The 27,709-nt window shown below is 43.6% G+C and overlaps 3 protein-coding genes across 4 annotated transcripts; all 3 read left to right on the forward strand.

Annotated features, from left to right (window-relative positions):
- Nucleotides 1–296: 296 nt before the first annotated feature.
- LOC116712110 (CD276 antigen-like) lies at nucleotides 297–27,393 on the forward strand. The gene is made up of 9 exons (XM_032551968.1): nucleotides 297–681; nucleotides 1,596–1,889; nucleotides 2,000–2,263; nucleotides 12,300–12,602; nucleotides 12,719–12,985; nucleotides 24,332–24,634; nucleotides 24,764–25,042; nucleotides 26,383–26,652; nucleotides 26,755–27,393. Exons 1-9 carry the CDS (start codon nucleotides 618–620, stop codon nucleotides 26,877–26,879), a joined length of 2,169 nt encoding a protein of 722 aa, XP_032407859.1. The 5' UTR covers nucleotides 297–617; the 3' UTR covers nucleotides 26,880–27,393.
- Nucleotides 14,508–15,509, forward strand: LOC116712169 (uncharacterized). 2 transcript variants are annotated; one of them, XM_032552065.1, is made up of 2 exons: nucleotides 14,508–15,094; nucleotides 15,176–15,509. In XM_032552065.1, the coding sequence occupies exons 1-2, from the start codon at nucleotides 14,566–14,568 to the stop codon at nucleotides 15,304–15,306; spliced, it is 660 nt and encodes a 219-aa protein (XP_032407956.1). In that variant the 5' UTR covers nucleotides 14,508–14,565; the 3' UTR covers nucleotides 15,307–15,509. The 2 variants fall into 2 exon arrangements, with proteins under 2 accessions (XP_032407956.1, XP_032407957.1); XM_032552066.1 differs by lacking the exon at nucleotides 15,176–15,509 and having other exon boundaries at nucleotides 14,508–14,694; nucleotides 14,786–15,169.
- LOC116712172 (uncharacterized) lies at nucleotides 17,925–20,315 on the forward strand. The gene is made up of 2 exons (XM_032552068.1): nucleotides 17,925–19,840; nucleotides 19,932–20,315. The coding sequence occupies exon 1, from the start codon at nucleotides 18,990–18,992 to the stop codon at nucleotides 19,635–19,637; it is 648 nt and encodes a 215-aa protein (XP_032407959.1). The 5' UTR covers nucleotides 17,925–18,989; the 3' UTR covers nucleotides 19,638–19,840; nucleotides 19,932–20,315.
- Nucleotides 27,394–27,709: the final 316 nt, after the last annotated feature.

Below are 27,709 nucleotides of genomic sequence, written 5' to 3' on the forward strand. Positions count from 1 at the left end.
TGGAAAATGTTTCTTATTTTGCCAATTTATGGTTTTCAATTCAATATGATAAACAAATTACAGACCCTGTAGTTAACATGACACAAATTTTATACTAGTTTTAAAATATATTTTATGGTAAATTTGGAAAAAGTAACTGGGTGGATGTTTTTCAGGTCTTAGTTTCAAGAGCTGTAGAGAAATAAAAATGTTTGAAAAAGTATTAACTTAATTTGGAGGTGAAAAGATGAAATCAGAAAGATTATATAACTGTGGATTAAGTCAGTGCAGAAGGATAAATAATGTAGATTATTAATGAATATTTACTGAAATGATCTGACAGTTGAAAACTCCTCATCATCTCTAACTAATCTAAAACATTTCTTCCTCCTCCAGAGGTTTTATCATGAAAGCTGATCAGTACATTTATCAGAACAAACTTCCTCCTTCCAACCAGAAGAAACTCTGAGATTAATGAAGCTACATGTCATCAGAGTTATTCTGGATTAAAGACATTTTCTAAGAATAATTTACATTTTTAATAAAACTGAGGAGCAGGATCTATATATAGTTCAGTGTTTTAACAATCATTTGTTTCTTCATAGTTTTGCAGCAAATATTTGATAATTAGCAGTAAAATGATCAGAACCAGGAGATTCTTGTTTTTATTATTTTTACCGTTTGTGTGGGCTGGTTATGAAGGTGAGTAAAACATTTATTGCTGCCTTTATTTTATTACCATTCAGATGTTAACAGATTATTGCTTTCAAAGTGAGGATGAAACAGGAAATGAAGTGAAAATATTAATAATAAAGAAATGTTGAAACCTGATTGAAAGTTAGAGTAGTAACTCTGTGATCTCTGCTCTCATATTTTAGTGATAATTTACTCACCAACATGTCTCCCTCTGACAAATAATCAGAAAATAAATTTTTTGTTGTTTGTGGGAAAATTTAGAAAATTAAAACACAGAAATCTATTTTAGTAAAAACATTTTTATATATTTGTCTTTTGCCATATTCAAGAAATGAGACTTTTTTATTTGGTGCTTTCACAGATAAATCCAGAATTACTAATAATAGATTGAGGTTAAAACTAATATTTTATTTCTACAAACAAGTTTTTTTTATCTCACAGTAATATTTATATTTTATAGCAGAGCAGCAATAATCCAAACTAGAAGGTGATAAATGAAGGAGCTAAAGATTAGGGTGATGGCAAAGAGCCTCCTAGGTTTTGATTTCATCACTAAAGATAAATAATCAATACCAGCAGGAGCAACAGAAAACTGATCAATAAGAGTTTTATTGATGGAATGTCAAGAAATATGTTTTCATTAATCATTGGAAATGTTATATAGTATTTTTACATTATACTGTTAAGCAGAAACATAAATAAACCAGATTTTTAAAATGATTCTCCTTCTACATCAGAGTGATTCCTCCCTGTTTTCCTATCAGAACCAGAACTTTTGGTTCAGTGAACATAATCTGGATCATGGAGACTATTTGCTGAGATCTTGTTTCCAGGCAGGTTTTTCTATGATCCTTCAGAGGGATCTGGGTTTCCTCCTCAGCACCATTCAACTCAACTTTCATCTGTTTTTATTATTTCAGTGTCTGAGACCAACATGTCCTGTGTTCTCAACCAGGACTGCATTTTACCATGTCGGTTCAGGAACGAGATTACTGACATGGATTGGGAAAGTGAAAAATCTCCGATTGTATCATATAACCATCGTGGCTCCAGCTACTCTGAGAGCTTCAGATCCAGAGCGTCACTGTTTGAGGATCAGATCTCCAGAGGAAACGGCGACCTGCTGCTGAGAGGAGTGAAGGTTGATGATGAGGGAAGATATGAGTGCACTGCAAAGATAAAGGGCAGCTATTATAGTGACCTTACAGTAGAAGGTAGGACATCTTTATTTAAATACATTTTATTGAAATCATATTTTGAGAGATTTTATTTTTTGGTTCCTTCTTCTGCTTAATAATTCTTCATTTTCTCATATTGTTTGCAGCTCCAGTCTCTGACATCAGAATCCATCAGGATGGAAACAGGATCACCTGCAGCTCAGAGGGGATCTACCCTCAACCTGAACTCACCTGGTCCACTGAGCCTCCATCCAACACGACTCTGCAGAACAGAACCACAGTCCATCAGACTGAGGAGAAGCTTTATGACATCAGCAGCTCTCTGACGGTTCCAGACGGTTCTGATCGGATCTACAGCTGCACCATCAGAACCAGGAGGAACCAGAGGAGAGCAACTTTAACTAGAGCAGGTCAGCAGATTTACACAAAGTTCTAATTTCATTTCATAAACTGGTATTTTTGTTTCTTGCTTATATTTAATTTGTCTTTAATGTAAACATTACATTAAATGTTTACATTAATATCATGTAAGCATTTAATGTAAAGCTTACATTACATTAAGTATTACTGTAATGCATAAATATTACAAAAATGAAACATCCAGAGGTTTCTTGATATTTGAACAAATTGAGAGATTTTATTTACTACTGTAACCATGGATACAGCTCTTGTTATGTTTAGAGAACCTTAGAGCCTCTTTACCAAACCACCACAGAAAAGTTTATAAGAATCAGAGGAACTGCTTGAAAATTATAATATTTTTATTTGGTTCACAAAAACCCTTTGAGCAAAAGTAGTAATTAATTTTATTATACAAAAATGACAACATTAAAAATCAGACGACTCTGGGAACATTGTAGATGAACCCAATTAAATAACATAGACTGATTGGGGGAGGAATAATAATAATAATAATACTAATAATAATAATAATAATAATAACAAACCACCTCTCCTTGGGCTGCCACCTTATCGTGGTGGAGGGGTTTGAGTGCTCCAATGATCCTAGGAGCTATGCTGTCTGGGGCTTCATGCCCCTGGTAGGGTCACCCAAGGCAGACAGGTCCTAGGTGAGGGACCAGACAAAGCGCAGCCCGAAGACCCCAATGACGAATAACAACATTGGACTTGGCGTTCCCTCGCCCGGACGCGGGTCACCGGGGCCCCACTCTGGAGCCAGGCCTGGAGGGGGGGCACGATGGCGAGCGTCTGGTGGCCAGGCTTTAACCCATGGAGCCCGGCCGGGCTCAGCCCGAAGAGGAAACATGGGTCCCCCCTCCCATGGGCCCACCACCTGTGAGAGGGGCCAAAGGGGTCGGGTGCAGTGTGGGATGGGTGGCGGCAGAGGGAGGGGACCCTGGCGATCCAATCCTCGGTTGCAGAAGCTGGCTCTTGGGACGTGGAATGTCACCTCTCTGGTGGGGAAGGAGCCGGAGCTAGTGTGTGAGGTCGAGAGGTTCCGGCTAGAAATAGTCGGTCTCACCTCGACGCACGGCTCTGGTTCTGGAACCAGCCTCCTTGAGAGGGGCTGGACATACTTCCACTCTGGAGTTGCCCAAGGTGAGAGGCGTCGGGCAGGAGTGGGCATACTTGTTGCTCCCCATCTCGGCGCCTGTACGTTGGGGTTTACTCCGGTGAACGAGAGGGTAGCCTCCCTCCGCCTACGGGTGGGGGGACGGGTCCTGATTGTAGTTTGTGCTTACGGGCCGAACGACAGTTCAGATTACCCACCCTTTTTGGAGTCATTAGAGAGGGGACTGGAGAGTGCTCCTCCTGGGGACTCCCTTGTTCTACTGGGGGACTTCAACGCTCACGTGGGCAATGACAGTGAGACCTGGAGGGGCGTGGTTGGGAGGAACGGCCCCCCCGATCTGAACTCGAATGGTGTTCTGTTGTTGGACTTCTGTGCTCGTCATGGATTGTCCATATCGAACACCATGTTCAAGCATAAGGGTGTTCATATGTGCACTTGGCACCAGGACACCCTAGGCCGCAGTTCGATGATCGACTTTGTCGTCGTTTCATCGGATCTGCGGCCGTATGTCTTGGACACTCGGGTGAAGAGAGGTGCGGAGCTGTCCACTGACCACTACCTGGTGGTGAGTTGGCTCCGGTGGTGGGGGAGGAAGCCGGTCAGACCTGGCAGGCCCAAATGGGTTGTGAGGGTCTGCTGGGAACGTCTGGCGGAATCCCCTGTGAGACGGAGCTTTAACTCCCATCTCCGGCAAAACTTTGAACACGTCCCGGGGGAGGTGGGGGGCATGGAGTCTGAGTGGACTGTGTTCTGTGCCTCCATTGTCGAGGCGGCCGGTCGGAGCTGTGGCCGCAAGGTTGTCGGTGCCTGTCACGGCAGCAACCCTCGTACCCGTTGGTGGACACCTTCGGTGAGGGATGCCGTCAGGCTGAAGAAAGAGTCCTACCGGGCCTTTTTGGCCTGTGGGACTCCGGAAGCAGCTGATGGGTACCGGCAGGCGAAGCGGCATGCGGCTCGGGTGGTTGCTGAGGCAAAAACTCGGGCGTGGGAGGAGTTTGGAGAGGCCATGGAGAAAGACTTCCATACGGCTTCAAAGCGATTCTGGTCCACCATCCGGCGTCTCAGGGGGGGGAAGCAGTACGGCACCAACACTGTTTATAGTGGGGATGGTGTGCTGCTGACCTCTACTCGGGACGTTGTGGGCCGGTGGGCAGAGTACTTCGAAGACCTCCTCAATCCCACCAACATGCCTTCTATTGAAGAAGCTGAGCCTGGGGACTCTGGGTTGGGCTCTCCAATCTCTGGGGACGAGGTCGCCGAGGTGGTTGAGAAGCTCCTCGGTGGCAAGGCTCCGGGGGTGGATGAGATCCGCCCGGAGTTCCTTAAGGCTCTGGATGTTGTAGGGTTGTGTTGGCTGACGCGACTCTGCAATATCGCATGGACATCGGGGGCAGTTCCCCTGGACTGGCAGACCGGGGTGGTGGTCCCCCTGTTCAAAAAGGGGGACCGGAGGGTGTGCTCCAATTATAGAGGGGTCACACTCTTAAGCCTCCCAGGCAAGGTCTTTTCAGGGGTCCTGGAGAAGAGGGTCCGTCGGATAGTCGAACCTCGGATCCAGGAAGAGCAGTGTGGTTTTCGTCCTGGTCGTGGAACACTGGACCAGCTCTACACCCTCGGCAGGGTCCTGGAGGGTGCATGGGAGTTCGCCCAACCAGTCTACATGTGTTTTGTGGACTTGGAGAAGGCGTTCGACCGTGTCCCTTGGGGAGTCCTGTGGGGGGGTTCTCCGGGAGTATGGGGTACCGGGCCCTTTGATACGGGCTGTCAGGTCCCTGTATGACCGGTGTCAGAGTCTGGTCCACATTGCCGGCAGTAAGTCGGGCTCGTTTCCGGTGAGAGTTGGACTCCGCCAGGGCTGCCCTTTGTCACCGATTCTGTTCATTACTTTCATGGACAGAATTTCTAGGCGCAGCCAAGGTGTTGAGGGGATCCGATTTGGTGGCCTTAGGATCTCGTCTCTGCTTTTTGCAGACGATGTGGTCCTACTGGCCTCATCAGGTCATGATCTGCAGCTCTCGCTGGAGCAGTTCGCAGCCGAGTGTGAAGCGGCCGGGATGGGGATCAGTGCCTCCAAATCCGAGGCCATGGTCTTGAGCCGGAAAAGGGTAGAGTGCCTTCTCCGGGTCAAGGGGGGTGTCCTGCCCCAGGTGGAGGAGTTCAAGTATCTCGGGATCTTGTTCACGAATGAGGGAAGAAGGGAGCGGGAGATCGACAGGCGGATTGGCGCAGCGTCTGCTGTCAAGCGGGCGCTGTACCGGTCCGTCGTGGTGAAGAGAGAGCTGAGCCAAAAAGCGAAGCTCTCGATTTACCGGTCGATCTACGTTCCCACCCTCATCTATGGTCATGAGCTTTGGGTCATGACCGAGAGAACGAGATCGCGGATACAAGCGGCCGAAATGGGTTTTCTCCGTAGGGTGGCTGGGCTCTCCCTTAGAGATAGGGTGAGAAGCTCAGTCATCCGGGAGGGACTCAGAGTAGAGCCGCTGCTCCTTCACATCGAGAGGAGCCAGTTGAGGTGGCTCGGGCATCTGGCCTGGTGAGGTGTTCCGGGCACGTCCCACCAGGAGGAGGGCCCGGGGAAGACCCAGGACACGCTGGAGGGACTATGTCTCTCGGCTGGCCTGGGAACGCCTCGGGATTCCCCCGGAAGAGCTAGAAGAAGTGGCTGGGGAGAGGGAAGTCTGGGCCTCCCTTCTGAAGCTGCTACCCCCGCGACCCGACCTCGGATAAGCGGAAGAAGATGGATGGATGGATGGATAACAAACCAGCTGCGCTCTGTCGCAGCGTCTTCCATATATGGGCAAGAGGAAGAAGCTCAGCACAAATGACATTTCTGGCTCTGGGTGTAATACAAAATACACAAAGGGAACTTAAATACTGTTGTTGCGCAAGCGCCACCCCCCCCCCCTCTACTTCCTGTTCTGAGAAGGGAGATGTGCTACCAGCTCTCCGTCTAACAGGTGAATTGAGTTTCCTAAATCTGCTGGGATATCTTGTCCAGAACTGAAGTAAACTCTGTTTAAAGCTGATGTCTAGAAAAGATTCTCCTGGTTCCTGACGGCCTCCATCCAGGTGTCCCAACCTTCTTCCCCCTGTGAATTAGCCAGACTGATCAGCCTGCAGCCAGCTGGTTTCACAGAGCTCACCTGTTAATGGTCGCTCCTTCTCTTTACTACAACTTGCTCTTGTTACTGAACCAGGTTGGTTTTAGTGACTCGAGTCCCCAGGATGTTGTTTTACATTTCGTTTTGGGCTAAAAGCAACTTATAAAACATTTTCCACCTTTTCCTCTCCAGAATCAAACATCATAGCTATTTTACAACCATCAAAGAACTTTAAGGCAACTCATTAATTGAATGTCCACAACAATTTTTAGATTTTCTTTATGCTAGATATTTTATTAGGCAGTTTTGCAAGGGTCAGTACAGCTTAATTCAGTAGCAGAAATAATCAAGTAAGTAAAATCAATCATCTAGTCTATCTTTCCCTACTGCTGACACTGAAAACTAAAAAGCAAACCTTTGAGAGAGACGGATGGAGTTTGGCGTTTCGAACCCCAGACCTGACCTGATGATGAAGAAGGTGCTGCAGCAGGAGGAGGAAGTTGATCGACGAAGGCAGGGATCTCTGTAGGTCTGATGAGCTTCTTCTCAGCATGGATGCTGAGGTCACACAGGACTTGAGTGCTGGCAGGAAGAGTACTGACTTGGAGCAGCAGGTCTTGGGTCTTAGGGTGACTTCCTCCTGTGTGAAGCTGTCCTCAGCTACTTGTCTTGTGGCTCTGAAGCTCCCTTCATCTTGTCTCACGATCTTTCTGGTCCGTTGAGATGTAGACGAGCTGACCTCATGGAAGGAAGGCACCAGTTCTTTGTCTTTGCCTTTATCTTCATCTTTGTCTTTGGGGTCTGAACCCAGCTGATGAGAGAAGTGCAATTTGAAGCCACAGGTTGTGGGCCTGATGGTTTGGTCCCCATGCACAGGACAGTCTTCGGCTCTGTGGCCCCGGCTCTTCGTCAGCTGCAGAGTTCTTTGTCCATCTCGTTCTTGGCTCGAAGCTGCCTGGAGGATCCAACCAAAGATTTCTCTTTTGCACCCACCTTTTATAGGGTTTATCCACCATTTTGGTGTGTTTGCATTGGCTAGCACTGTTGCTGTGTTTATTTCATTGGCTATCTGCTTGACCTCATATCCATCTTCATCTTAGAAACATTATGTCCTGATGTCTGTTCTAATGTCTCAGGGTTGCTCAACAGTCCTCTTACATCCGTTGCCTGCACAACCTTTTCTTTGAAAAGTTTAAGTTGTTCAACAAACTGTTTCTAAATAAGGCATCTCTGCTCTCCTGTTAGTCCCCATTTCCCCCCTAACCTTTCACCTTTCACCTACCATCTACCTCCAACATATCAGTAATGTTTAATTGCAGTTACATCTTTTTACACCATTTCAAGTTCAATGTCAAAATCACATTTATAACCCTTTTAGTTTCTTTGATCTAGCATTCATTTATATTTTATAACTGTTGTGGATAGGTGAGGGGCGGGATCACCTGGTGTTATTAGTGATTGTAGATCACCTGTTGCCGACCTAGTGACTTTAGTGAGTGGGTGATGGGGGAGGTTTACTTTTTGCTGACCGCCGTAAGCGTGTATGTTTTTGTCTTTGATCACTGTTTAAACCTGCGGATCCGGTTTTAATGCATCTTTGGACACTGTTCTGTTTTGGATATTGACAACATAGACGAAATAAAAACATCTTAAACTGCATCCTGGATTGGCGTTTTTGATCAGCTGGCGCGTCAACAAGGATTCCCCTATTCAGCTGCTCGGCGACTTTGTTGGACAGTTGCTAATAATAACCATAACTTATTAGTTACTCTTATAATCTTAATGTGAGTTATTACAGATGTTTTCTGAAAATAAACCAAGAATAATCCATGATTCTAATTATTTGATACCAAAGTTACAGTTACTTGTTTAACCTGTAAGTGTTCCCACAAATATAAGTGTTATTACAAGTAAACCAATATTAATGTAAGTATTTTACTTTGAATCTTATTCAATTATTCAAAAATATTTAGATTTCATTCTTTAAAACTTTCATGCTTTGAAATAAAAAATAGTCTCATCTATTTTTATAAATCTGCAGGCCGGGACCTTACTTCCTCTTTTTCCAGGAAACCTGCTCTTCTTGTTTCATGACTCTCTCTGTCTGACTATGATTTCTTATGATTAGATAGAGAAAAGTAGAATTAAAGCAAAGTTTGCATGAGACAAAAACAATACACACAACTAGATTTATTTTATTGAAGTTTAAGTCTACTGTTGGGCCTTGATGTCACTTGAGTGATTCATTTTAAAGGTAGTTTTCAGCGAGACGACACAAGCATCGAAGCCTGGCTTCAGACGTCCCATCTCTAGTTCATGGTCTCTCCCAAGTTAGTTTGCTGGAGGATTGTCTCTTATTAGAAACCCTTCGTTTTGGTATTTACTCTTCTTTTTTCTTTAGGGTTTTTGCCTCCACACTCAAGATTCTTCTTGGATTATTTTAAATGAAACATTAACTCCACCCTCTTTGTTTTGCCTCTTTATTCGCTGGTCATTTGTTACATTGCCCCCCTCCCACCCAGCCAGACACCCAGACTTCCTTGGGTCATAACAATTGGGGGCTCGTCCGGGATGATATTTTTGTTGAGGTAACTTGTGAGAATTAATTTTGTTTTGTGGTGGGTTCAAGTGTCCCATTTTCCATGACTTTGTTTCTTTTATTTTGTAATGGAAACGGGTCACTGGTGTGGTATGGTAGAAGGAGATTGACCAGAACTGATGGTCCTATGAGCAGATTGGTCTGTGTGTCTCCCTCCTTTGTTCATTATGGCTGTCCTATCACACCTTTTTATTTATTTTTACATAGGTTATCCTCTTAACATGGCATCCTTTGACTTGGTTACTTTTGTAGCTAATTCTTCCATTAGTCAGTTGGGCAACTGCAGGAAACAAGATCTGTGGGAAATGGCTCATAATTTCAGCTCACCATTCTCTAGTGCTTTGGACCTGGGGTTAGTTTTCATTCTGCAATCAGATTACAAACACATTTTAAAATTAAATGAGAATATTAACAAAACCTAGATATTTATGCTGCAGTGGGTGTGACATACAAATGAAAACTCAGAGAAAAAGTGTTGGTGTGTGGAGTCACCAACTGTAACCATGACAACCTCCAAGGTCTGGATCTCATCACTACAGATAAATAATTAAAATACCAGCAGGAGCAAACAGAAAGCTGCTCAGTCATATTAGCTTCATTGTTGAAATGTCAAGAAAAAAATTCCATTAATCATTGTGAAGATTATAAAGTAATTTTAAAATCTATTTTTAATCAAAATGTTAACAAACCAGTTTTTTGAGGATGAAAATTGAAAACAGCAGCAACCAGCTAGTTAGACTAGGAGTAAAAATGCAGAGGATAAATGTAAAAGCATCACAGTGAATATAAGTCTTAGGAAGAGATGGAAACAGAGTCTAGGCTAAAAAAGGGGAACAGTCTGTCAAGAAAACTGGCATGGGGTGTGAGATCTTTCCGGGTGCACGCAGAAAAGGTGCATAAAGGCCGAAGAGAAAATAAGCAATCTTGTGGTTTGATTAAAAGTTAATTAAGTTGAACATGTATGAATTGAGTATGTATGAATACAAGTGGTAACATGAGTATAAGTAATCAATTTCAATAGTATAAGTAATCACTGAATAACTTTCTGTAATGTATTCCGATTAATGATTTATAACAAGCATGAGATGTGATTAATTCTGACAATGTAATGGTTAATGATTTATAATAGTTGTGATTAAGTCTTAATGAATATCGAAACATGTGATGATTTGAAATCAATCCAAATGGGTTTAACACAGGTTGAATGCGTTTAATAAGTGGTAATAGAGAAAATAGTGAGTTATAGGAAAGAGAGGAGTTTAGAATGTTAGAGTCAGCATGAGGGGTGTAGTCCTGCTGACAGGAGATGTCGCAAGTTGGGGAGAGAGGGAACTTCCCCAAAAGGCTCAGCAAACAGGAGGGGCCGTCGGGGACTTTCCATGCGAGTCAGCAGATGTTCATCTGCCATACACACATATGGGGGCACAAAGCAGAAGTTCAAGAAAAAAATAGTAAGACAAACTCCACATACACATACGTGGGGATGGAAGGTATAAAAAAGGCTCGAAAAGAGGAAGCAGGCGTTCTTAGTCCGCGCCGCCGAAGACAGACTGACACGGAGATGCAGATGGAGAAACAACAGAGGACCGCACCACAGAACCACGGGAGGTCGACACTTCGCGCCGCCAAGAAGGGACAAGAATCTGTTGCCACAGCCCTGGTTCCTGATTTGCCCGTTGGTCCTGACTCTACTCAACGATCTCAAAACTCTGCAACAGACTTGGAGAAAAGACCAAGATCCCTGAGGGAGAAAGAGCTGGGTTTTCCAAAGGATTTGGACCCGTTCTGCTTGCTTCTATTCTAAGGAGGATTTTTCCACACAAGGACAAAAGACTCTGACCAAGGATTCTGGACGTCACTGTTGCCAAAGATCCACTACCACCAGGGTGTGAGTTGAATCTGCTCCCTAAAATTTCATCTCAGAACTTGCGACATAGGTTAGGGAAAAGAGGCAGGATAGTATGATTATACATGTTGATTTTATTATACTGCTTTTGAATTATACACAATTGATTATTGATTTGTATGTCACATATCCCTGCTCAAGCTTGCGTAATAAATTTATATTATAAAATTCTAATGAGGTTGGTGGACATTGGGATTATTTGAGTCATTTAATTATTTTTCAGCTCTTTTAATCCAGGTAAAACTAATGTGCATGATTCTAGTAAATAGGAGGCTTCGTAATTTCCTTTGGTGAGAATAAATAATGACCCTGGGACTTATATCCGAGTCACTAAAATTAATCTAGCCGGTTCCAAGTGCGAGTTATATTTTCAGAAAGCGAGCTACCGTTAACAGAAGTGGTTATTGGAATTATGCAGCTGCGAGGGCTACTCAGCTGATTGTTTCTTAACTGTAAAGGGTTGTAACTTCTGGATCGAAGGTAGTTAGAGCTAGACGAATCGCTTTCGCCACCAATTTGAATAGATTATCTCTTATAGATCTCTTTCAGGGTAATACCCAGGGCTCAGAGATTTTCCGGACCTGTTAGACGGAGAACTGGTCAGTAGTCAGCCCTGGAGAGTTGTGAGCAGTGGGCGGGGCTGGCTATTGCGTAATAACAAACAAGTCCTCTCTGCAGCGCTCGATCCTCCCCAGCCTACGATCCTCATGACCTCGACCTCCAGCTGTGTGTGATCCACTGGTACCAGAACCACGTCCCTCGGACTGGAAGCGTGTTGCTCACCCCGTTTTATGTTCTTCCAGTCCTGCTGCTCTGCTAACCTGCCGACCGGATCGTTCCTGGCTGCTGCGTCCCTGATTCTACCCGACCCTCTCACTCAACTGCTGATTTGCTCCATTTATTGCCCCATTTCTGGCTTGAACGCCATTGCAGCTGATGGAGAATACCTGTGTGAACTGAAGGGGACGTGTCCAGCAACACCAGCCTCAGAAAGAAATCAGCACACATTAAACTCAGCAACTCAAAATAATCCAAAATAAATATATCATGGCCAAATTCAATAAATTCAAAACAGCAAATGTAAAAAACATGAAAATAACTCAAAAAGGCCACATTGCTACACAATGCCTTCCTGTTTTCCTATCAGAAGGAGAACTTTTGGTTCAGTGAACATAATCTGGATCATGGAGACTATTTGCTGAAATCTTGTTTACAGGCAGGTTTTTCTATGATCCTTCAGAGGGATCTGGGTTTCCTCCTCAGCACCATTCAACTCAACTTTCATCTGTTTTTATTATTTCAGAGTCTGAGACCAACATGTCCTGTGTTCTCAACCAGGACTGCATTTTACCATGTCGGTTCAGGAATCGGGTCACCAACATGACATGGGAGCGTGAAAAATCTCTGATTGTAAGTTATGACCAGGGTAACATCAGATACTCTGAGAGCTTCAGATCCAGAGCGTCACTGTTTGAGGATCAGATCTCCAGAGGAAACGGCGACCTGCTGCTGAGAGGAGTGAAGGTTGATGATGAGGGAACATATTGGTGTCACGTATTTACAACTGGGATCTATTATAGACATTCTGTTGTCCTTGCAGTAGAAGGTAGGACATCTTTATTTGAAAACATTTAATACAAATTAGATTTTGATAGTTTGTATTGTGTTGTTGTGGGATGTTTCTTATGTGAAATTGTTCACTTTTTATTATGTTATTTTCAGCTCCAGTCTCTACAATCAACATCTATCAGGATGAAAACAGGATCATCTGCAGCTCAGAGGGGATCTACCCTCAACCTGAACTCTGGTGGCAACTCCGGTTTTCATCCAACACGGCTCTGCAGAACAGAACCACAGTCCATCAGACTGAGGAGAAGCTTTATGACATCAGCAGCTCTCTGACGGTTCCAGATGAAGATCCACGTCAGTTCTACGGCTGCATGATCAGAACCAGGAAGAGCTGGAGGACAGCATCTCTAAATAATCCAGGTCAGCAGATGCACAGAAAGTTCTGATATCATTTAATAAGCTGGTATTTTTGTTTTTTTCTTCCATTTAATTTGACTTTTACTTGAAACCTCATGAAACATCCAGAAGTTTGATTCACATTCAGAGAGTGATTTTATTTTAATTCCATTCTAAATCCCATTTTACCCATCAACATGAAAAAATGACAGGAACCTAATTTAAAATACATTCCCCTGTAAATGAAAAGTATTTGTTCCAACATTATAACTGATGGTTTACAGTGAAACGTTTTCTGTAGTTAAACACTTTAACATTCTGGAAAATGATCTGTTCAGAATCCAGTTTAAGGCTGACTTTGTGGAAACGTTTGTCAAAAATAATCAAAACGATAAACATAAAAGCAAGATTATAAGTTTTATCCCTATGAAGATGCAGAGATAAAGAAAGAAAACATTTTCTGTAAAATGCTACATGCTAGCTGAGCTACTGCTAGCATCTCTGTGGCAGCCAAGTGTTATTATTATTACAGAAAATGAAACGAGCCAAAAACTCAAACAGTTAAACTAGGAATAAAAAAGAGAAACAATCTCAAGGGTGATTGTCAGAAACCACCTGGTTTCAAAAACCTGATGGTTTCTAACGTTTATGATTATTTATTAACATATATTCATAAAAAATGCGGTTGGCAGCTGACAAAACCCTGCAGCTGATGGGGAATATTAAGGAAGAATAATTTATAAATTAACTTTTGGAAAAAGTTTGGCTCTCTCTTCCTCTGAATCCCAGGTCCTCTCAACGGGCGACGTGCGGCCACAAGGAAAACAACAATGCGTGTTGACGTCACAGAATTACAGAGTTTAATCCCATACAAAGCAACGTATGAATTAACAACAAAACTGCAGAGGAACAGAGATATGCATTCTTTACCTGAGACAGACAAAGACAGACAAAGACAAACACAGACAAAAACAAAGACGCGTCTTTGGAGAGAGCTGATGCAAAAAAAGCAAAATAGTGGCAGCTCTCTGAATTATTACTCCTGTGCACAAAATCTTATACTGAAGGTGTGTCTTTCCTTTTTAATATATTCAATTAGGGCGTACCTCTGGTTGACCAACTGGAAGCTACCTTGGACACTCAGAGAAACTTAGAACTCCCCCTAATTTACGCCAAAGATCAAAGGCCATTTGCTCTCTGGTCCAACAAAAGAGCCAACAGCTGCGTCCTGGCCTCCTGGATTCTACAGTCATTTGGGTAAAGAAAAACATGAGATAAGATTTCACAGATACCTGTGAAATCTGGAGTCTCTCCCGTTATCTCTCCTCCAGGCTCAAGTGATATTGCCCTGCAGAAAATGCTAATTTTATGGCCTCCTGCTCTCTGACAACACAGCAGGAGCCCCACCGAGAGACCCCCCCCCGATCTGCATTTGGTTCCTGTTGTTTGCATACTTGCCCATCAATAGTTTAGTTTTAAATCCTTAACACAAACCTGTTCAAAATTAAGAAATTTGTTCAAAATAAGAATGTTCAATATACTGTTATGTTCCGGGGTTCTCTGGTTCTCTTGGTGGGGTTTTCCTGTCCACCTCTTACCACCAGATGGCGACAGGTTCCGGTTGGAGTGCGGTGGTGTCATCAGCCACAGCTGTCATCAATTACCCTCATCAGCGGAGCATACTTAAGGAGTTGACCGCCAGTCCTGCGTCGCCTGAGTGTTTGCCAGTCACGGTACCTCTGAGCCCCCTTGAGCCCTGTCTCTGTGTTCCTCGTTGCCTTGAGCCTTCTAGTGATTCTCTTTGTGTTCCTCTGTTGCCTTCAGGTGATCCCTTTGACACTCTGGACCCGTGGACCAGAGCCTGGCAGCTTTCCTGGTTTCAGAACCACCCTCGTGACGCCGTGGAAGATACCCACTGGTTGCCCGAGTTCCCAGACTCACCTCTCCGTTGTTTTGCAAGTATCTCCTGGACCCCACGGCTGGCGGTCGAACCACTCCGCTGTGTCTCCGTTGCACCCAAGCCTACCTGTCCGTTCTCCGCCGCACTCCTCCGTTTGTTCCTGGACCCACTAAGAGACCGAGACCCTGGACATACTCAGTTACCCTCCAAGATTCAGATCCAACCACCACCAAGTAAGAACAACCTGTGTTTCATCTGAGTTTTCCATATTCCCACGACCCCTGAACTCACCAGTCTGCTTTTTCCCCTCGCAGTGAACCACTGCTGCCCATTACCGTTGATTCCCTGGACCAGACCACCTTCCCACACTCTGATAATTGTGTACCTTAATAAATCACTTAAACTGATTCCTACTCTCCTGTCTTGTGTTCTGCATGTGGGCTAGAAACCTTTAACCCATCATGACAGAACACTCAGGCCAACAAATCAGCCCAGCAGACGCAATCCGGAGAGCATTATCAGAACAACAATCATTATTACAAACCCATGAACATGCCTTAAGAGAGCTAAGCAGAATCCAAACCGAAACAAACCAACAGTTGTCTGAATTAACCCGCTATCTTCGAGGTCCCACCCCTCAGACTTCTCCAGATCCAGATCCAGCTTCAGGTCCTGATCCAGTTCCAGTGATCCAACCCACGTTTTCAGAAGTCCGTCCACCCATGCCCGAACGATTCACAGGTGAGCTGAGCAAGTGCAATGGTTTTCTCCTGCAATGCTCAATCACCTTCAATCACTCCACGAGAAGTTTTTTTTACGATAGTTCCAAGATCGCATACGTCCTGTCCTTGCTGTCGGGCCGAGCTTTATTATGGGCCGAAGCTCGTTTCCCGGATCCTGCAAACTATGGTTGTTCTTTCGATGTGTTCATAGAGGAGTTCAGACAAGTGTTTAGTCAAGACGCAGACAAGTCATTTAATTCCAGAGAGCTATGGAATATTAAACAGGGACGTAGAACTGTGGCGGATTTCTCCGTCGATTTCCGCATTAAGGCTGCAGCTACGGGCTGGAACCCAGCCGCACTTAAGAGCGCTTTTTATAACGCGCTAAATGATAATATTAAGGATGAGTTGGCTACTTGTGAAGAACCAAGGACACTAGAAGAACTAATTAGCCAGACCATCCGACTTGATCACAGGATCCGGTCCCGTACTATAGATCGGGGTCGTAGGAGCCAACCGTTTAAACACCTCGGTGGCTCCGCTCCCGCTTCGGCGTTTTCTCCGCCCCGAGATTCGCAGGAGTCAGAACCCATGCAAGTGGGACGAACTCGCCTGACACCGGAGGAACGCCAGCGGCGCATCTCTGCCCGCCTGTGTATTTATTGTGGTTCTCCAGGTCATTTCCTCGCCAAATGCCCGGTCCGTTTAAACCTCCCGGTCCGCCAGTAGAGGCGAGGAGGTTGGCGGACCATCCCAATAAAATAGACTCTCCTCGCTTACTGTTGCCCGCTACTATCATGGTTCGAACTCAGTCTTATCCTTTTTCCGCCCTTGTCGACTCGGGTTGCGAGCAGAACCTGATCGATGAATCCTTGGTTAAACAAATGGAACTAGAGACTGAACGACTACCCATTCCGCTGCGAGTCACCGCCCTTGATGGGAAGACGCTGCCACAAATCACACATAAAACCAAGCCTATCCACCTCATCATTTCTGGTAACCACAGTGAGTTTATTTCATTTTTTGTTTTTCCGTCAGCCAGCTCCCCCATAATTTTAGGTTTTCATTGGTTACAACTTCACAATCCACAAATAAACTGGTCCGAAAGAAACATTGAATCCTGGTCCATCTCGTGCCATTCATCTTGTCTCCGCTCAGCCATTCCCCCAGGTCCGTCACCGACAGAGCCACAGGAGGCGGATCCAGCTGATCTCTCCGCTATCCCCGCCGAATACCACGATCTCTTCCCAGTGTTCAGTAAGTCCAAGGCTCTTTCTCTCCCTCCTCACCGTCCTTATGACTGTTCCATAGACCTCCTGCCTGGTGCTCCGTTACCAACCAGCTGCCTATATAATATATCACGTCCCGAAAGAGAAACTATGGAGAAATATATTAAGGAATCCGTGGCAGCCGGTATAATCCGCCCATCATCATCTCCCCTGGGAGCTGGATTTTTCTTTGTGGGGAAGAAAGATGGTTCCCTGAGACCCTGCATAGACTATAGAGGGTTAAACAATATCACAATTAAAAATAAATACCCCCTGCCATTATTATCATCGGCCTTCGAACCTGTGCAGGGCGCTACAGTTTTCTCCAAACTCGACTTAAGAAACGCCTATCATCTTCTGCGTATACGGCAAGGCGATGAGTGGAAGACTGCGTTTAAGACCCCTATTGGCCATTTCGAGTACTGCGTTATGCCCTTTGGTTTATCTAATGCACCCGCCTTCTTCCAAGCCCTGGTTAATGACGTCTTGAGAGATTTTTTGAACATCTTTGTGTTTGTATACCTGGATGACATTCTCATTTATTCACAGACATTAGAGGAACACAAACGCCACGTCCGCATGGTCCTGCAAAGGTTACTCGAGAACAAACTATTCCTCAAGGCTGAAAAATGTGAGTTTTCCACAAATTGTCAGTTTCTTTCCTGGGGTTCATATTAGGGGACGGGCAGGTGCGGCCAACCGAGGAAAAGATCCGAGCAGTCCTGGAATGGCCTACACCTGAAACCCGCAAACAGCTCCAGCGTTTCCTTGGTTTTGCTAATTTTTACCGCCGCTTTATCAGGAACTATAGTCAGACAGCTTTACCGCTAACTGCTCTAACCTCGTCTAAGATCCCTTTTAGTTGGACTCCGGAGGCAGAAGTGGCGTTCTCACGCCTCAAGGCCCTCTTCGCCAACGCACCCATCCTTGTTCAGCCAGATCCATCGAAACAGTTCATCGTTGAAGTTGACGCCTCAGACACCGGAGTCGGTGCGGTTTTATCCCAGATCTCCTCTCGTGACAATAACACTCACCCTTGTGCCTTCTATTCACGCAGATTATCCCCTCCGGAGAGGAACTATGATGTGGGAGACCGGGAGCTGTTGGCCATTAAGTTGGCCCTGGAGGAATGGAGACATTGGCTGGAGGGAGCAGAGCACCCAGTTCTGGTCTGGACCGATCATAAGAACTTGTCCTACATTCAGTCTGCCCGGAGGCTCAACCCACGTCAATCACGCTGGTCACTGTTCTTCTCCCGGTTCAACCTCTCCGTCTCATATCGTCCAGGGTCTCGCAACATCAAGCCTGACGCACTTTCCCGCCTTTACTCACCCGATGATTCCGAGAAGATTCCGGCCACCATTCTTCCCCCCAGCTGTACAGTCGCCACCGTTACCTGGGAGATCGAAGACATCATTAGACAAGCTCAGATAGCTGAACCTACACCCGCCTCCTGTCCACCCAAGAAGCTCTTCATCCCCGTCTCAGTCCGAGCCCGTTTTCTTCGCTGGATCCATGCCTCCAAGTTCTCAGCACATCCCGGAATCAGCCGCACAATCGCACTAGTCAACCGCAAGTTTTGGTGGCCATCTGTTCATAAAGATGTCAGTGAATACGTCCAAGCCTGCACCACCTGCTCCAGAAATAAAACATCTCATCAACCTCCGTCTGGTTTCCTGCAACCTCTCCCCGTTCCCAAACGACCATGGTCCCACATAGCCATAGATTTTGTTACCGGCTTACCTCCTTCCAAGGGCATGACCACCATCCTCTCCATCGTCGACCGTTTCTCCAAGGCCTGCCATTTCGTTCCCCTCCGTAAATTACCCACAGCTTTCCAAACCGCACAACTCCTGGTCAAGCACGTTTTCCGGCTCCATGGCATCCCATGAGAGATCCTTTCAGACCGAGGTCCCCAGTTCATTTCCCAGGTTTGGAAAAGTTTCTGTTCTACTCTCAATGCATCTGTTTCTCTCACGTCCGGTTTTCATCCCCAGACCAACGGTCAAACTGAACGGCTCAATCAGGACCTTGAAACCACCCTCCGCTGCTTCACCTCCACCAACCCCTCCGACTGGTCCCGATTCCTTCCTTGGGTGGAGTACGCTCACAACAGCCACGTTTCAGCAGCTACCGGTATGTCCCCGTTTGAAGCATCCATTGGTTATCAACCCCCTCTGCTACCCTCAGAGGAAGAGGATATTTCCGTCACGTCCGTCCGTCACCACATTCGCCGTTGCCATAAGATTTGGAACACCATCATCCATAACCTCAACCAAACAGCAGAACGTAATAAGCGTCAGGCTGACCGTAAGCGGAGGCCCGCACCATTATACACCCCTGGTCAACAGGTATGGCTCTCTTCACGCGACATTCCCCTCAAATCCATTTCCAAGAAACTCTCTCCCCGCTATATTGGTCCGTTCCCCATCGAAGCTGTAATCAGTCCATCTGCTGTTCGTCTCCGTCTGCCCGCCTCCCTCCGCGTCCATCCCACCTTCCACGTGTCTCAGATTAAGCCCGTCCAGACCAGTGCGCTCTGCCCTCCGGCCGAACCCCCTCCACCCCCCCGTGACATTGATGGTCATCCTGCCTACACCGTCCGCCGGATCGTGGACTCCCGTCGGCGAGGTCGCGGCTGGCAGTACCTCGTCGATTGGGAGGGCTACGGTCCGGAGGAGCGTTCCTGGATCCCTGGGTCGTTCATCTTAGATCGTTCCCTCATCTCCGACTATCGCTCCTCGTTGCCGTCCAGCTCTTCTAGGCCGCCAGGTGGCGACCGTTGAGGGGGGGGTACTGTTATGTTCCGGGGTTCTCTGGTTCTCTTGGTGGGGTTTTCCTGTCCACCTCTTACCACCAGATGGCGACAGGTTCCGGTTGGAGTGCGGTGGTGTCATCAGCCACAGCTGTCATCAATTACCCTCATCAGCGGAGCATACTTAAGGAGTTGACCGCCAGTCCTGCGTCGCCTGAGTGTTTGCCAGTTACGGTACCTCTGAGCCCCCTTGAGCCCTGTCTCTGTGTTCCTCGTTGCCTTGAGCCTTCTAGTGATTCTCTTTGTGTTCCTCTGTTGCCTTCAGGTGATCCCTTTGACACTCTGGACCCGTGGACCAGAGCCTGGCAGCTTTCCTGGTTTCAGAACCACCCTCGTGACGCCGTGGAAGATACCCACTGGTTGCCCGAGTTCCCAGACTCACCTCTCCGTTGTTTTGCAAGTATCTCCTGGACCCCACAGCTGGCGGTCGAACCACTCCGCTGTGTCTCCGTTGCACCCAAGCCTACCTGTCCGTTCTCCGCCGCACTCCTCCGTTTGTTCCTGGACCCACTAAGAGACCGAGACCCTGGACATACTCAGTTACCCTCCAAGATTCAGATCCAACCACCACCAAGTAAGAACAACCTGTGTTTCATCTGAGTTTTCCATATTCCCACGACCCCTGAACTCACCAGTCTGCTTTTTCCCCTCGCAGTGAACCACTGCTGCCCATTACCGTTGATTCCCTGGACCAGACCACCTTCCCACACTCTGATAATTGTGTACCTTAATAAATCACTTAAACTGATTCCTACTCTCCTGTCTTGTGTTCTGCATGTGGGCTAGAAACCTTTAACCCATCATGACATATACCTTTTACACATGCCGTACGATTAACTGTATTAAGCACTAAAAATAATAATTTTTCCTCAACAGTCCCACTTTTGAGGTCTGAGACACACAGACCTCACAAAAAATTGATTAAGCCTTCTAATAGAGGAACCAAAAACTATGTAGTATACTAAAAAAAAACTAAAAGAGTAGCCTAATTATATAACAGTCCCCCTTTTTAAACAGTAAAAACTAAGAGTAAGAAATACCAATCATTTTAAAAATATGAAAAATCATAATACTCAATTACCACAATACAACCAAAAACACACTACAAACAACAGCCCAAAGCATAAAATGCAAAAAATAAGACTAATATATAGATAAAAATTACTAAGAAATGCTCTGCAAACTTAAAAGACAATACTCGCCACAAAATTACAATTTGTCAAAAATCATAAACACATAAAAATTACAAAATACTTTTTTTTTTTCTTCAATTCAATGTCCTTTAATAGTCCCTCAAAAAACAAAATATGAAGTCTTCGTCAGGAAATGATCAAAAAAATACGCGCAAAAAAGAAACAAAAGTTCTTTTAGAGTTCGCAAAAAACGAAAACACGCAATAAAAAGGATAAGTTAATGTTGATCCTCTTGTAGCCTGATCCTTCGTGTACCCGTCTTCCTCCTCGGTTGTAAACCTCAGGTTTCCACCTGAGCGTCCGTCGCTCACTGAAAATTGTATTATTATGCCAATATAACAGTGAGTTTTAAGGAGAGGATGAAATCTCCTTTTCTCAATGGAAGGACATCGGAACAGGATTATTGTGCCTGTCCGAGCCTTTTAAGCCTTGAATTTCAGGAACATGAAGTGGTCGTGGCAGGAATCCCTGCTACACTCCCTCCTGGAACTGCAGATCCTCCTCGGTTCCTGGAAGTGCCTGGAGATGCTCCTCGTCCGAAGATTGAAGCTGTAGATCTTCTTGTATGTCTCGGAGCGCGCGTTTTTCTCCTCGGCTGCTGTGCACTGACTCCAATGGAACCAGGTGTCTCCTTTCCCTTGTAGACGGACAGCATGAGACGTCCTCTCCACGACTCGGTATGGTCCGGTGAAGCGAGGTTCAGACCACTTTCTTTTGATGACCTTCAGGCACACCCAGTCGATTCCTGGAACTGGTGCTGAGCCTGGACGTTCCTGTGTCGTCTGGTATTTTGCAAATTCCGCTGCCAGGATCTGTCCGAGTCCGTGAGCTTCCTGAAGAACCTGGATTCTCATATTTGGAGGGAGAATTACTTTACCATTCAGTCCCCGCCAGAGTTTTCCACGGGCCCAGACCATAGGAATGACCTATAACATCTTTTTGCAACTCAGTGTCCATAATAACTTTACAATAAAAATGCAGCAAAAATCAACTCAAATCCACACAAACAGCGCATTTCAAACACAACGTTCCACTCAGAGTACTCAGCACACATACACACACAGAGAAATACAGAGAACACAAAACACAGTTTCAGACAAATGTAAAAGACAGAGAGGAGAAAAAAATAAATAAAATAAAAATAAAATTAGGCGCCGGCTACAAGAATGTAAGATGCATCATTTTTCCAACTGCACTCTTAGTCCTTTTTTTCTACCACAGAAAAAGGTGATACAACCCACTCTTAGTCCTTTAAGTCTACCACAGACAGGTGATTCACACTACTTAGTCCTTTAAGTCTACCACAGACAGGTGATTCAACCTACTTAGTCCTTATTTTCCACGAGTGATACAACTCGGTCCAATTATAAGTCCACTGGAGATGAGTCAAAATCTCCGGGCTGATGCAAGCCCAAACTACCTGAATACACAAACTTCCCAAATTCTTTTTTAAAGAGGCCCAGGCATTGATCCTCCGGGAAAAGAACATAAATAAGAAACCCAGCTTTAGGACAGAGGCAACGTAAACTCCTTCTACCTGGATCCGCCACGATCCCCTGTAATGTGTATTTATTCCAATTTCTAAACAACAGACACTTTTAGGAAAAAATCTATATACCTCTGCAGCGTCTAAACTCTGTGTGGCCGCACACACTGACAGCAATCCGCCCCGGTCCGAGCACACGGCGCTGCAGATGACCAAAAAGTAATTAAATAGTGTCTTACCGCACCGAATCGTCGGGCCGAAACGGATCGATCCGGGACAAACAGCCACCCGCCAAGAGTCCAGAACCGGCACGAGCCCCCAAATATTAAGAATAATTTATAAATTAACTTTTGGAAAAAGTTTGGCTCTCTCTTCCTCTGAATCCCAGGCCCTCTCAGCGGGCGACAACAATGCGTGTTGACGTCACAGAATTACAGAGTTTAATCCCATACAAAGCAACGTATGAATTAACAACAAAACTGCAGAGGAACAGAGATATACATTCTTTACCTGAGACAGACAAAGACAAACACAGACAAAAACAAAGACGCGTCTTTGGAGAGACCTGATGCAAAAAAAGCAAAATAGTGGCAGCTCTCTGAATTATTACTCCTGTGCACGAAATCTTATACTGAAGGTGTGTCTTTCCTTTTTAATATATTCAATTAGGGCGTACCTCTGGTTGACCAACTGGAAGCTACCTTGGACACTCAGAGAAACTTAGAACTCCCCCTAATTTACGCCAAAGATCAAAGGCCATTTGCTCTCTGGTCCAACAAAAGAGCCAACAGCTGCGTCCTGGCCTCCTGGATTCTACAGTCATTTGGGTAAAGAAAAATATGAGCTACCCCGTTATCTCTCCTCCAGGCTCAAGTGATATTGCCCTGCAGGAAATGCTAATTTTATGGCCTCCTGCTCTCTGACAACACAGCAGGAGCCCCACCGAGAGACCCCCCCCCGATCTGCATTTGGTTCCTGTTGTTTGCATACTTGCCCATCAATAGTTTAGTTTTAAATCCTTAACACAAACCTGTTCAAAATTAAGAAATTTGTTCAAAATAAGAATGTTCAATATACCTTTTACACATGCCGTAAGATTAACTGTATTAAGCACTAAAAATAATCATTTTTCCTCAACAGGAACCAGCGTGAGCCACTAGGGGGCGTTTCCAGCCTCAAACATATAAACACAACAGAAATTAATCAGCAAAGCAACATGCAACACAAACCCACATTAATTAAAATTATTTCAATAAATCAATAACAAGGGAAAACCAAACAACTTCAAAGTAACACAGCAAAGTTAAATAAATCAAAGACAGAAAACATCAAAGTAAAATATTCTAGTAAATGAAAAAGGCCATGTTGCCACTGCAGACTCTGAGGAAAATGAAACTCTGAAATGATAGTTATTCTGGATTAAAGATCAGTTATAGAGCTATTAGGAATGAATGAAATGAACAAAACTGAGGTTCAGGATTTACATTTAGTTCAGTGTTTTAACTGTTAAGCAATAATTTGTTTCTTCATAGATTTGCAGAAATTAGGAAAAGAGGTTTGGATCTCATGACTAAAGATAAATAATCAAAATACCAGCAGGAGCAAACAGAAAGCTGCTCAATAATAATAATAATAATAATAATAATAATAACAATAATAATAATAATAGCTTCATTGCTGGAATGTCAAGAAATATTTTTCCACTAACTGGAAAAATTATATATTATTTTAACATTCTATTTATAAACGGTAATGTAAAATGAAAAGTTTTTTCTCAAATATTTTTCCTTCTACATCAGAGTGATTCCTCCCTGTTTTCCTATCAGAACCAGAACTTTTGGTTCAGTGAACATAATCTGGATCATGGAGACTATTTGCTGAGATCTTGTTTCCAGGCAGGTTTTTCTATGATCCTTCAGAGGGATCTGGGTTTCCTCCTCAGCTCCATTCAACTCAACTTTCATCTGTTTTTATTTCTTATTGCAGACACTGAAACCAGCATGCCCTGTGTTATTAACCAGGACTGCATTTTACCATGTCAGTTCAAGAACGGAGTTACTGACATCACATGGGAAAGTAAAAAATCTCCGATTGTATCATATGACCATCGAGGCTCCAGCTACTCTGAGAGCTTCAGATCCAGAGTGTCACTGTTTGAGGATCAGATCTCCAGAGGAAACGGCGACCTGCTGCTGAGAGGAGTGAAGGAGGACGATGAGGGAACATATCGGTGCACTGCAAAGATAAATGGCGTCTATTTTAGACATTATGTTGAACTGCCAGTAGAAGGTAGGACATTTTCATTTGAAAAAAAAAAATCCTTTATTGAAATAAGATTATAAAAGTTGTATTTTTATTTTGTGGTTCTAAAATATTTCTTCTGAAAAATTGTTCATTTGTTTAATATTTCTCCTGCAGCTCCAGTCTCTACATTCAGAATCCATCAGGATGGAAACAGGATCACCTGCAGCTCAGAGGGGATCTACCCTCAACCTGAACTCACCTGGTCCACTGAGCCTCCATCCAACACGACTCTGCAGAACAGAACCACAGTCCATCAGACTGAGGAGAAGCTTTATGACATCAGCAGCTCTCTGACGGTTCCAGACGGTTCTGATCGGATCTACAGCTGCACCATCAGAACTCAGTTGACGTTTGCCGGGACAAAATGGTGGAGAGCAACTTTAGCTGAACCAGGTCAGCAGATGTACAGAAAGTTCTGATATTTAAAATCTTTGGTGCTTTTGTTTCTTTTTACCTTTAATTTTAATTTTATTTTAAACTATTAAACTATTTAAACTTTTAAACTAAATATTCAGCATTCATTTCAAAAGTGGATTTTCTTTATTGAGCTGCTGTGATTTATTTTCATTAAATAACTTATTAAACATATTAAACACATTTAACAAGTTAGAACCTTTCAATATGATTTAATGACAGAATCAAACCTGCTTAATAAAATGCAGCTGATTTGTATCATAATTGTAGAAATATTTCCTCAGTCCGTTTGCTTTGCAGAAAGATGGAGCATATTTAGAAGCTTAATTCTAAATATAGTCTTTTATTACATATATTGATATATTTAAAATGTCCATCTTCCATCTCAGAAAGTTTTAAGTGATTCTGATAACTGAACCAGGAAGTTTTATTATGGTTGTTACAGTAATTTGTAGTTTTTTCATGAACAATTAACAATATTTTATTACTTTATTTCAGATTTGGCCACAGACTGATTCCCGTCTTTGTGCAGAGAGCAGTTTATTACTGAAATATAAAAATGTGGTTAAAAAACCACAATAACGTCACAAACAGATTTTGTTTGAACAAACATTTTTTCTGAATTTTATTTAAGCTTCAAAAAGTCTCAGTAAAGTCTGGAAATAAGTTTGAAGCTGAGCCCACTTCTATTTAATATCTACATCCTATTAGCTCATGTAATCAGATTAGTTAGCATAACTACGCAGATGATACTCAGATTTACGTTATGATGTCATCAGGTGACCTTTGAACCCAGCCAATCACTGAACAGATGCTGAGAAAAGATAAATGTGTGGATGAGAGAAAACTTTCTCCAGCTGAACAGAAACAAAACTGAAGTTATTATATATGAACCTAAAGAACAATCTATTGTTATAGATCTAGAGTTATAGATCTAGAGTTATAGATCTAGAGTTATAGATCTACAGTTATAGATCTAGAGTTATAGATCTAGAGGCATGGCTACAGTTACTAGAGATCAGCATTCAGCTTCTATGCAACACAAATCTGGAACAAACGTCCAGAAAACTGCAAAACAGCCGAAACACTGAGTTCCTTTAAATCAAGGATAAAAGCCCAGCTGGTTAGAGTTGCTTTTGATTAATAATAACTGGAACACTGATTAGTATATTTCATTATTATTGATGATTTTGATGCCATTTGGCAAAATGTTTATTGCTTATTTCATCACTGGTTACTGTTTAGAGTTTTTAGAATGTGAAGCTTTTTGAACTGCTTGTTACTGAAATGTTCTGAACTCATAAACTTTGATTTCTCAGGAGCTGAAGTTACAATCTGCTGCACATCTTCAGATTATTATGGAACCAGTTTGGTCTGGAGGTTCAACCACCATCAGATCATCCTGACCAAGACTGACAGAAACATCTCCAACATCTCAGAGGAGTGGAGGAAACATGTGAGGAATGTTTCAGCGTCCGGCAGCCTCACCTTACAGGATGTGACCTCAGATCAGGAGGGAGTTTACAGCTGTGAGCTCAGTGGTGATGAGGAGACGATTATAACTCACCTCTATCTGAGGAGGACTGGAGGTAACAGGATTCAGGATTTAAGGTTCATTAGATGGTAAAAATCTCATATTCTAAACTACAAATGAGTCTTTAAGCTAAACTCCTGAACTTGTTTGGTTCCAGAGAATCTGGTGGTTCCTGAACTCATCAGACGGACGGTGGTTTGTGTTGTGATTGCAGCAGCAGCAGCTGGATTCATAATGTTCTACAAGAAGAAAATGGAGGAAAGTGAAGCTCTGCAGCTTTAACCCTTTCATTCACATTCAGAGAGTGGTTTTGTTTTAATGCCATTCTCACATTTTACCCGTCAAGATGATTCATGAGCTTTGATGTAGTTTCACAAAATGATCAGCTCTTCATGTTCTTCAGGTGATTCTCATGTTTGGAGACATTTCTGTTTTTATTTTTATGATGATTTCATCTCCTGCCCAGCAGGGGGCGCAGCTAAATATATTCTTTATATTCTACCAGCTAAACTTTCTCAGAACTTTATCAATAAAATGTTTATTTCTCTTTATTTTTCTAGAAAGCAAATATTTTATTACATAAATAACTGATATATGAGCTTTGATGTAGTTTAACAAAACAATTAGTTCTTCATGTTCTTTTGTTGTTTCTCACATTTGTAAATATTTGTTGTTTTTTTCCTAAATATGATGATTTTATAGTTTCATCTCCTGCCCAGCAGGGGGCGCAGCTAAATATATTCTTTATATTCTACCAGTTTCTCATAAATGTATCAATAAAATGTTTATCTCTGAAGATTTTTTCCATTATTTCTTATGTTACATAAATTCTTTGTTCTTCAATAAACCAACTAAAAATTTCACTGCCTCATTTTTCTAACAATGTAACATCAATCATTAAAAGACATGACAAATTTTGTTTCTGTTTAGAATAATAGATAAAACTTTTGACATGACATTGTTCATCATTTTGCTACAAAAAATCACTTGATCTATTTTTATTGAAACAGAAATATAAATCTTTCTGCTGTTATGAATAAATGAGGGAAACTTTAGATTCAACAACATCAGCAAACTCAGAGGAGAAACATTTAATTTAAAAGTGATGGAAC

This window comes from Xiphophorus hellerii, chromosome 21, assembly GCF_003331165.1.
Source record: "Xiphophorus hellerii strain 12219 chromosome 21, Xiphophorus_hellerii-4.1, whole genome shotgun sequence".
In the NCBI taxonomy this organism is placed as follows: domain Eukaryota; kingdom Metazoa; phylum Chordata; class Actinopteri; order Cyprinodontiformes; family Poeciliidae; genus Xiphophorus; species Xiphophorus hellerii.

What these genes read in the sequence shown, in the direction of transcription:
- LOC116712110 (XM_032551968.1), top strand. Translation starts at nt 618, where the DNA reads ATGATCAGAACCAGGAGATTCTTGTTTTTATTATTTTTACCGTTTGTG. An exon ending in AGCATCTCTAAATAATCCAG is followed by an intron (nt 12,986 to 24,331) that starts GTCAGCAGATGC and finishes TTCTTATTGCAG; the next exon opens with ACACTGAAACCAGCATGCCC. An exon ending in TGTTGAACTGCCAGTAGAAG is followed by an intron (nt 24,635 to 24,763) that starts GTAGGACATTTT and finishes TTTCTCCTGCAG; the next exon opens with CTCCAGTCTCTACATTCAGA.
- LOC116712169 (XM_032552065.1), top strand. Translation starts at nt 14,566, where the DNA reads ATGGCGACAGGTTCCGGTTGGAGTGCGGTGGTGTCATCAGCCACAGCT. An exon ending in TCAGATCCAACCACCACCAA is followed by an intron (nt 15,095 to 15,175) that starts GTAAGAACAACC and finishes TTCCCCTCGCAG; the next exon opens with TGAACCACTGCTGCCCATTA.
- LOC116712172 (XM_032552068.1), top strand. Translation starts at nt 18,990, where the DNA reads ATGTCCCCGTTTGAAGCATCCATTGGTTATCAACCCCCTCTGCTACCC.